The sequence below is a fragment of the Loxodonta africana genome, chromosome 10 (assembly GCF_030014295.1).
Source record: "Loxodonta africana isolate mLoxAfr1 chromosome 10, mLoxAfr1.hap2, whole genome shotgun sequence".
Classification (NCBI taxonomy): Eukaryota; Metazoa; Chordata; class Mammalia; order Proboscidea; family Elephantidae; genus Loxodonta; species Loxodonta africana.
In genome coordinates this window covers 35395153-35405947 of record NC_087351.1, presented here as the reverse complement: position 1 = coordinate 35405947, position 10795 = coordinate 35395153, and the positions used below count along the sequence as shown (strand labels likewise).

At 46.9% G+C, this 10795-nt stretch overlaps 1 protein-coding gene across 1 annotated transcript; it reads left to right on the top strand.

Moving 5' to 3' along the window:
- The first annotated feature begins 5618 nt into the window (after window positions 1–5618).
- Window positions 5619–10330, top strand: SDR39U1 (short chain dehydrogenase/reductase family 39U member 1). The gene is given in 7 exon segments (XM_064292355.1): window positions 5619–7169; window positions 7456–7562; window positions 7646–7730; window positions 7733–7805; window positions 8110–8231; window positions 9135–9278; window positions 9572–10330. Coding segments are annotated over 7 exon segments (960 nt in total). The 5' UTR covers window positions 5619–7153; the 3' UTR covers window positions 9985–10330.
- Window positions 10331–10795: the final 465 nt, after the last annotated feature.

The window sequence follows — 10795 nt, the reverse complement described above, 5'->3', positions numbered from 1 at the left end:
AGGCTGCCCTTCTGACATCAGCCCACTCAGCCAGCCAGGCCAGGGAGAAATGGAGAAGCAAACAGATCACTACCCAGAGGATGTGATTTGGGCTGGGGCTATCATTTACTAAGCCTGTGTTTTTGATTAAATGATGAGAGGTTTCTTCCCTTACTCAATTTTTCAGTACTTTGAACATATTTGTACAGTTTAAGCATTTTGGGGTTTTTGTTTTTCAATACATGGCTTTAGGGCTATCAAACTAGAACCAGGGCGACACTGCCCCTCTGCCCAATGGCTCCCCAGAAGAGAACGTGGCTGTGTTACTTTGGGTTTATTTTCTCATAGATCATTGCCTCATTAGGCAGGGGTAGCCAGGAAGCTAAGATCTTTGTCAGTTTTTCTGATGGTTTTACTGATGAAAAATCTCTGATTTTCATCTAGCACATGACCTTATCATCTGAAAAGTGCACTATGTCCAACTGCCTGTTTTCTATCACCAACTCCATCTCTGGGCTCTTGAACAGTCACATTGATCTGTTCTTTGGGCCTTTCTCCTCAAAGGGCCTTTCTGCCATGTCCTGGCAGTGACATATAGCACAGTCACACATGGGTAATTTAGGAAAAGCTCAGTGGTGGGTCTGTATACAAAGTAGGCAGGGTTAAGGGAAACCAATAGGGGATGATGATGCAGCACAGAGCAAACAACAGTGAGAAGCCACACAGTCCCTTAGGCATGAAGGGCCTGGAAAGAAGGCCGAAGCTCTAACCCTCCTGTGGTTGTAGCTGCAGGACAGGAGCTGTGGGCTATGGTAGAGGAAAGAACCATTTCTCATCAGTGGCCTAGCAGGGAGGGATTGTGTGAATAAATTCCATGGCTTCACCCTCCTCCTGCCCCCCAACTCCTGCCAGCTCCAGCTGAAAGCCCCAGGGAGACTTTCAAAACAGCCAACAAAGCTGGGCGTCAGACCTGGGTGGAGGGTGGATCTAAAGTGGTAAATGGAGAATAACCATGCAAAGCCTTTTTCCTCTCTGAGCCCAATCCTTAAGAGAAGCTTCTACAGACTTCTTTGGCCTGTTAAAGACATTTAAACCATGTCTTTGGCTTGAAGTTCTAAAATACCCACCCCCCATTCTATTCACAGTAGGTCCCTCAACTCTTCCTTTTCACGGGCAGAAGAAAAAGGAAAAAGTCACATCCCTTAGATATTCTCAAGCCAGTGCTAAAGTAGTTTTTGTGCAGGAAAGGCAGCAGGCCCACAAGGGATACTACTGTGACTTACTTCCACACGGGATGCAGGAAATGCTACTTGTTAAAGCCAAATCCCTCAAGCGGAAGACCTCTGGTCCTCAGGTGACAGGGGCCATCGAGAAGGTTGGAGTTTTTTAAGAGCCAGAGAGAGGTCTTTTGGTCACTCAGTAACAATTGTCTCCTACAAACAGTAATTTAACCTGGACCTCACCATGCCACTACAGAGAAGGAACACTGACCCATGCCAGGAAACGTAGGGTGACATTCATCAAAGTTCAGCTAACAGCTTCACGAGAACAAAATATTTGACATCTATTCTACCATGTATTTCGCCCTCTTTACTCGGCATTTTATAAACATTTTCTCTGGTTCCTCATTGGCCCAAGTGATTTGAGAGAATTGCTGGCCTCAGGTCCTCCCACTCTACTGGAGGGTTGCGACGAGTCAGAATCAGAATCAACTCGAAGGCAGTGGGTTTGGGTTTTTTTTGGTTTTTTGTTAGCCCTGGTAGCGTAGTGGTTAAAGCAATCGACTGCTAACCAAAAGGTCTGTGGTTCGATCTGCTTCCACAGAGATTTATAGCCTTGGAAACCCTATGGGGTCACCATGAGTCAGAATTGACTCAACCGCAATGGGTTTGGTTTTTGGGTTATTAATGTAAAGGTTGGTGGTTCACCACAAAAGAAAGACCTGGCAACCTGCTTCCCTAAAGATTACAGCTAAGAAAACCGTACGGAGCAGTTCTGCTCTGTAATACGTGTGGTCGCCATGATAAAAAAAAAAAAAAGTGTAGTCGCCATGATACCAACACTAAAACCAAAAAAACTAAACCAGTTGCCATCAAGTCAATTCTAACTCACAGTGACCCCGTAGGACAGAGTAGAACTGCCCCACAGGGTTTCCAAGGCTGTAATCTTTACAGAAGCAGACTGCCACATCTTTCTCCTGCTGATGGGTGTGAACTGTCGATCTTTCAATTAGCAGCCAAGCACTTAACAACTGTGCCACCAGGGCTTCTTATACTAACACTGTTGTTAGTAAGCGCCATCGGGTCCGTTCCAACTCATATTGACCCTATAGGACAGAGTAGAACTGCCCCATAGGCTTTCCAAGAAGCAGCTGGTTGATTTGAACTGCTGATCTTTTTGGTTAGCAGCTGAGCTCTCAACCACTATGCCACCAGGGCTCCATACTAACACTAACCCCCCCCCCCAAAAAAAACCTATGGCCAACCTGTTAACAGTTGAGACTTACAGATGCAAACGAGTAGCCTAAGGCAGCAGGTGGGTCTATTGCGTCCTTGAACCCACTCTGTAGTCAATTCCGTTTCCTGAGTCATACTGGGGGAGGTGCTACTGCCATCTAGTGGCTGGAAGTCAGCGATGCTGTTAAACATCCTACCATGCACAGGACAGCCCCCAACAAGAAACATTTATCTAGTTCAAAATGTCAGTTGTGTGAGCCTGAGACACACTGCTTTAAGGTTAGTGCTTTTGTGTTCCTTGAAGAAGACTTTTGTTTTTCCTATTCTTAACTGAGCTAATAGGTGACTGTTTTATCAAAATAATAATAGCAACAATGTATTGGATGATTATAGCTTATGGATAAGTGAAATGAATAATAGCAATGTTAAAAAAAAAAAAAAAAGAGGGAGGAATTTTGAATACTGTGTTATAAGGTACCTGCGCTACCCGTGAAGTGGTAAAATGCTATTTGAAGATGAACTTAGATCAGTTGATGTATATTGAAAACTCTAGACCAAACACTATGAATCTAAGAACAGGCTTCACACCTTTCACAAAATTTAACTCAAAATGGATCACAGACTTAAATGTAAAAGGAAAAACTATAAAACTTTTGGAAGATAACATAGGAATCTATGTTATCTTCTAGTTGTCTTTGAATTCAGGGAAGAGATTCAGGCTGGAGACAGAAATTTGAGATTCATCAGATACTGTTTAAAAACATAAGATCCATACTAGGGAGTAGGCACAAGGACCAAGCCTGCAGCGTTCCCATGTTTAGAAATCAGGAGACAGGCAAAACCAGCAAAGAAGACTGAGGAGTGGCTAATGAGGTAAGAGGTAGGAAGATAGAACAATGTCCTGAAAACCAAAGGAAGAAAGTGTCCCATTGTAAACAAATGCTGCTAAGACACAGCATACATGGACTGAGAAGAGATCAATGAATTCTGCAACGTGGAGGTCACTGACAAAGCTCTTTCAGCAGAATAGGGGAAAGGCAGCGGCCACAATACCTCTAAGATAGAACCTAGGCTTTCTTCAAAGATTTTATTTCCCCTCCAAGAGTTCTTCAATCCCAATAAAATTAAGTCCCTGCTCTGCATACCAGCATTTCATCTAAGAGTTAATACTCCAGCGCTTGCCTCAATTGGAGTTCTGAGAATGGTCCATAAAATTTCCTGGCTATGACTTTCTTCCTCACAATTTGTGCCAAGTATTTGGAGCCTCTCACCTTCACTCCTGTCTTAGGCTGGGTTCTCTAGAGAAGCAAAACCAGGGAAATATGTATATATGTGTATAGAGAGAGAGAGAGAAATTTATATCAAGGAAATGGCTTGGGCAGTTGCAGAGGCTGGAAAGTCCCAAGTCTGTGAGTCAGGTGTCAGGCTGGAGGCTTCTCTTGACTCACATAGCTACACAGGCTGACAAATTCAAGATCGGCAGGTGAGACAGCAGGCTGCTGGCTCAAGTCCCAAGAACCAGTGGTCAGATGATGACAAGCCAAATGCAGAATCCAGAGCAGAGCAAAATCCACTGAGCTTTGCCACAAAGTCCATATACATTGGATGCAGGCCACACCCCTAAGGAAACTCCTTTTCAACTGATTGGCTGCTCATCAGAGATTTCATTATGGAGGTGATTACGTCATTACATAACGAACAGAGTACATCATAACTGCCAAACCACAGAGAATCAGGGCCTAGCCAAGATGACACACAACCGTAACCATCATAACTCCCATGTCACTAGTCACACCCTCAGCCTCACTGTCCCTTCTCACAAGGGGCACAAAGCTCTGGAAGAGAGTCCCACCTTGCCTCCATGAGGATACTGATATACCTCTGCTGTCTTGAATCTATGGCCTAAGGCATCTGATTCAGGAGAAATCCCCCGCCACCCTCCCCCCCGCCCCGCACCTCCACCAGCTCACTGAAAGGAACAACAGAGCAAGGAGAGTAAGAAAGGTGTTATTAATAACAAGGGTATGAAGAGGGAGGGAGTTCCTTTCAGAGCTCCAGCTGGGACTCCACCCCACAGAAGGTCCAGTACTAAGTACATGACTCAGGTATGGGCAGTCAGAACACCCCATAGTTGCCCAGAATGATATTAGATGGACTTTTTCATGTTCACCTTTTCCCGGAGGTCGTAACCCACCGAGAGCTTTATGCAAGGGTTTCAGTCCCAGTCTTGCTTGGGTCCCAGGCATTATCTTCTGTTACCCAAGCTTCTGGATTACTAAGACTCGCAAATAACAACAAGATAGCTCAGTCCCAAGGCATGCTTTGCTTTTGGTCCCTGGGGATTTCTAACTAACTCAGCAATGTATTTATGTGGGGTCTGTTAAATTTTATCCAATGTATTCAGGCATTCTGTACTGGGAGTTTTTTAGGATATATAAGCCGCTGTAACATTTCTCCTACATGTTTTTATCACTCAGCTTGCCATATGTGGAAGAGTTTGCAGGGGAGAAACACACATAAGTAAAGAGACCTCTTTGGAGACTATTATGGATTGAATTGTGACCCCTCCCCCAAAGAAACAATATACACATGTCATGCATTGAATTGTGTCCCCCCAAAAGATATGTCAATTTGGTTAGGCCATGATTCCCAATATTGTGAGGTTGTTCTCCATTTTGTGATTTTCTTATATGTTATAAATCATAATCTCTGCCTGAGGTTAAAGAGGATTAGGGTGGGATGTAACACCCTTGCTCAGGTCACAGCCCTGATCCAATGTAAAGGGAGTTTCCCTGGGGTGTGGCCTGCACCACCTTTTATCTTATGAGAGAAAACGAAAGGGAAACAAGCAGACAGTTGGGGACCTCATGTCACCAAGAAAGTGCCAGGAGCAGAGCATGTCCTGTGGATCCAGCGTTCCCGCTCGGAGAAGCTCCTAGTCCAGGGGAAGACTGATGACAAGGACCTTCCTCCAAAGCCCACAGAGAGAGAAAGCCTTCCCTGGAGCTGACACTCTGAGTTTGGACTCCTAGCCTACTCAACGGTGAGAAAATAAATTTCTCTTTGTTAAAGCCATCCACTTGTGGTATTTCTGTTGTGGCAGCACTAGATCACTAAGACTACATATATATATGTATACTACATATATATATTATATATATAAAGTGTGTGTGAATCCTAATCCTTATACCTCTGAATGAAATCCCGCTTAGGAATATGGTTTTCTTTGTTATGTTAATAAGGCCATATCAGTGTAGGATGTCTCTTAAACCTAATGGCTTTTAGGATCTAAAAAGAACAGATTAGACAAAGAAAGAAGCAAGCACAAATGGGAGAAAGATAGATGCCATGTGGAGATTGCCAAGAAACTGAAGGATGAGTTACAGAAACTGAGACAAGAATTTTCCCCCAGAGCTGACAGAGAGAGAAACCCTTACCCTAGAGCTGGTGTCCTGAATTCTGACTTCTAGCTTCCTAAACTGTGAGAAAATAAATTTCTGTTCATCAAAGCCACCTACTTGTGGTATTTCTGATACAACAGCACTAAGTAACTAAGACACAGACTATTGAAAAAAGTTAGGCAAAAGAGAATAATTAAACAAGAGTGGTGGCGGAGACAAAGAGAAATAGATGAATCTGGGAGATATTTAGTAAGCAAACTCAAGGGAGTTTCAGACATCCAAGAAGAGATGTCTAGTAGGAAGTTTTAAATACAAGTCAGGAGCTCAGTGGAGAGATGTCAACTGCATATGAAATTTGAGAACTCTTCCGTGAAAAACTGATAACTGAATTCACAATGCAGATAAGATTGCTTGGGACAAAGTGCAGAATGGGGAGAGAAGGATCCTAAGACCCAGCTTTGAGAACTCTAACGTTTTGAGCCGACTGAGAAGGAGCAAGCAAAGGAGACTGAAAAAAGCCAGAAGAAAAAAACCTTTAAGCTAGGAGAAAGATCAGACTGTGGCTTAACTAAGGCCAAAGGAACTTTCTAGAAAAATGACTGAAAAGTAGCCATTGGATTTGGTGACATGTGGGAAATTGGTGATTTTGCAGAGAGGAGAAATGAAAAGTCAGAAAGGGGGTAAACTGGGAAGCAGAAAATGGAGACCACTCTTGAGAAGTTTGGCTGTGAAGACAATAGAAAGGACACTAAGCAGGAGAAAGAAGCGGACTGGAGAAGTAATTTTAAGATGGGGGAAACTTTGAAGTGTTAAATGCTGATAGGAAGGAGCCGGAACAGAGAGAGGAGAAGATAAAATAATTGGCTGAAAAGAAAGAAATCCAAAGAACAGGGGGACGGATTTTCTTGGATTACTGACCCACCAAACCGAACCGACAGCCGGAATTCGGCGGTTTGGACCGCATCGAGTTTTAGATTAAGGGTATTTTCCTGCACTAAGACCTTCCCTCCTCCGCCTCCTATCCGTCTTTCCGTGTCCCATGGCTCTAATCCCACATCGCCCCGCCTCGGTGAAATAAATGCCTTGTGAACATGTAATAAACGTCCTAACCCCATTAATAAACGTCCTAGACAATAAACTCTTCCGGGACACCCGGCAGGGCCGCGCCCATTTCAAGATTTCCCGTCCCCCTAATTTTTTTTATTGAGACGCGCTTCCGGAGACGCATGCGCAAAGAGGTCGTAGACGCGCTCAAGGCAGGAAAAGTTGGGGGGGGGGACTCTAAATCTTGCACAGGCGCGTTAGGTTCTGGTCGCTATGCGGGTGCTTGTGGGTGAGGGAGGCCAGAAAAGGAGTGGGGGTCATGTTTATGGAAGAAAATCTAACCTGAGATGGCGGGCTCGCACTGACTGTCTCGTGCGCAGACAGCTTGGCCTTGGCAACCTAGTCCTAGAAGCCGAATTCCCCTAATCCCTGTGACCTTTGTCACCTCTGCATCGCGGGGAGGGAGGGAGAAAAAAAAAAAGTCTGGACTCCGAAGGGGTGGCACCAGAGGAGGGGTCACATGCGGGGATTAAAGGAGCCCCTGGGAGGATAAACAATTCGTGTTTCCCGGCCAGGTGGCGGGACGGGCTTCATTGGAACAGCCCTAGTCCAGCTGCTGAAAGCCCGAGGCCATGAAGTGACGTTGATCTCCCGAAAGCCTGGGCCTGATCGGATCACATGGGTATGTCCAGCCGCAGGACGCAGGGTGGGAAGGGGCGGCTTGGCAGGGCGGAGCCTTGGGGCACTGTGCGCCTTCCCTCACAGGATGAGCTCGCTAGGTCGGGGCTGCCCTGCTGTGATGCCGCTGTCAACCTGGCTGGAGCAAACATCCTCAACCCTCTCCGAAGGTCAGCCGGGTCCTGAAGCTGATATCCTCCAGAGCAGAGGGAGGAGAGGGTCCGTCTCTGAGGAGAGCCTTTGAGCTGTGGGTACTAGAACTCCCAGATCGAGAAACCAAGTTGAAATCTCTCCGTGACAACTTGTCCTCTTACCCCTTCCCACCCACCTACTAGTCTCCTCAGTCAGCTCAGTTGACTTTAGTCCTCACATGTAACTCAGGATGCCCAAGATAAATACGTCTGTTCTCTCTACCGGCGGCATGGGCCATTTCTCTAAGCCACAACACAGTGTTTTATTAGAAATGGCTACTGAACATGCCCTAGGGAAAGAGAGAAAGGCATGTGCATGTATGCATTTTAGTAACTTTTTGTTTCCCGTTTCTCCTGTAGGTGGAATGAAGCCTTCCAAAAGGAGGTTGTCAGCAGCCGTCTGGAGACCACCCAAATGCTGGCAAGCACCATCTCCAAGGCCCCACAACCGCCAAAGACCTGGATCTTAGTCACAGGTGTAGGTATGCCTTAAATCACCAACCTCTTACATTGGGAGTGGGGTGGGGAATGCAGAATGAAGGGGTAGTTCAGTCCTTTTAGTTATATCCAGCCCAGAGCCATGGTCTCCTTCCATAGGCACAACAATTTCCTAGGCCTTCAACAGATGTATGTTTCTCCTGACCTTGTATTTACTTTCACTGAGAAACGGGGGCCCTCAGAGAAAGAGCGGGGGAGTGACCTTCCTCTCAGTGCCAGGGAAAATTCCACCTACTCCAAAGTCCCTTGCTTCTCACACCACAATTCTTCAGGAACAGAGTTCCTGATTGTCGTATTTCACCTTTGGGGCCAAATAACTGAAAACAATTATAATGTATATACCAAACCCATTGCCATCAAGTCAATTCCGACTCATAATGACCCTGTAGGACAGAGTAGAACTGCCCCATGAGGTTTCCAAGGAGTGGCTTGTGGATTCAAACTGCCAATCTTCTGGTTAGCAGTCAAGCTCTTAACCACTGTGTTTTATACATATTACATCATTTAGTTCTCACAACAACCCTATGAGGTAGCTATTGTTATTTTTCCCATTTTAAAGATGTGAAAATCCTGCACAGAGAGGTTAATGACTTGCCTAAGGTCGCAGAGCTAATAAGTAGTGGAGCTGAGATTAAAACTCAGAAGCCTGGCACTCAAGTCTTTGTTCTCAACCACTACACTCTGGCAGCCTCTCAGCTTAGCCCTGCAACCAAAGATCAGCATCCCTCTAGGACAGTTACAGGTCAGTGTCATGGAGAAGTTAAGGGGAAAATATCCATGACTCTGTCTTCCCATGGGGAGACCCTAAGGGCCAAGGAGAGCCTTGACCTCAAAAGGCTAGGCAGGACCAAGAACACCCAGGCAGACGAATGCTGTTTCGCTGGCAGCTTACTACCAGCCCAGCCTGACTGCGGAGTATGATGAGGACAGCCCCGGAGGGGATTTTGACTTTTTCTCCAACCTCGTAACCAAATGGGAAGCTGCAGCCAGGCTTCCTGGAGATTACACACGACAAGTGGTGGTGCGCTCCGGTGAGAACCAGGGGCCTGGGAATCAGACAGGGTTGGGGTATCTTCTCCGGGCTGGGGGTCAGTGGGATCAGGGAAACTGAGGTTACAGAGGGTGAGAGAGTGCCACTGCTTCTGGCCAGCCTTCAGATGGGGGGAGGGTGGGAAGTCCCAAAGGGAGCCACGCGCCTCAGCAGTTACGGAGCTACACTGGCGTGGGGAGAGGATGAGGAAGAGTAAACAGAAACAGAGAGGAGCAGTGGGACTGCTTGTAGGCTGAGGAGCCTTCCCCGTACCATCCTTCCTGCCTCCTGTAGGAGTTGTGCTGGGCCGTGGGGGTGGTGCCATTGGCCACATGCTGCTGCCCTTCCGCCTGGGTCTGGGAGGCCCCATCGGCTCAGGCCGCCAATTCTTCCCCTGGATTCATATCAGCGACCTGGCGGGAATCCTGGCCCATGCTCTTGAAGCAAGACACGTGCAGGGAGTCCTGAATGGAGTGGCTCCAGCCCCCACCACCACCAATGCTGAGTTTGCCCAGGCTTTGGGTGCCGCCCTAGGCCGCCCAGCCTTCATCCCCCTTCCCACCACTGTGGTGCAGGCCATCTTTGGGCGAGAGCGTGCCATCATGATGCTGGAGGGCCAGAAGGTGGTCCCACGACGGACATTGGCCACTGGCTACCAGTACTCCTTCCCGAAGCTGGAGTCTGCCTTAAAGGCAGTGGTAGCCTAAGTAGGGAGGCTGATGGCAGGGGCCTGAGGCCATTCCCTCCAACAGTGACTTCCAGCGTAGATACTGTGAATAGGTTCGAGTGTGCCTCTACTTGAACTCTGAAGTCATGCATTCTTAGGGATTCCTTCTCCTACTTCTCTCCCATTGTTTTGTTGCTCCACCCTATTTAATTGAGAGACTGCCCACGGTCTCAAGATTGTAAATCCATGAAGTTAGGACCTCAACCCCTTCCCAAAGAAATTTCCAAGCCTGGTTTCCCTAAGCGTCCCACTCCTGCCTCAGTTCTCCTTTATGCTATATAGGGAATGCTCTGTAGTTCAGGCAATAAAGACAGATTATCTCACTAGCTTTGGCTCATCTCTTTGGCCTAGGTTCTCCCAGAATTTATTTCAAAGAATGTCACCTTAGATTGACTCTTTCCCTTATATGGGGCTTTGGAAGTTGCAATGGACAACATCTCTCCTCACCCATCCCCTTGGCCCCTCAATTGCCACAAGTGTTGGGCACAAATTTGGGGCATGAGGTTGTGATAGACTGGAAGAAACAAATGAAGACGCATTTCCAGTAGATCCGGTGGTCACCCTGCATACCTGTTCATGGACTGCCACCATGATGCTGACAGAGGAAGAGGTGAGGCCAGGTCTAGGAGAGCCTTCAGTCCATGTCACCAAATGGTAAGGAATTGATAAAAAAATCACATGTTGGTCCCAATTCATCAAGCTGCAGCAGGACAAAGTCAACATATCCGCCTGTGAAAGCACAGGACTTGCCTCTCAGCTGAATGGGGCCACTTCGGTCAACAGGGGCCCAT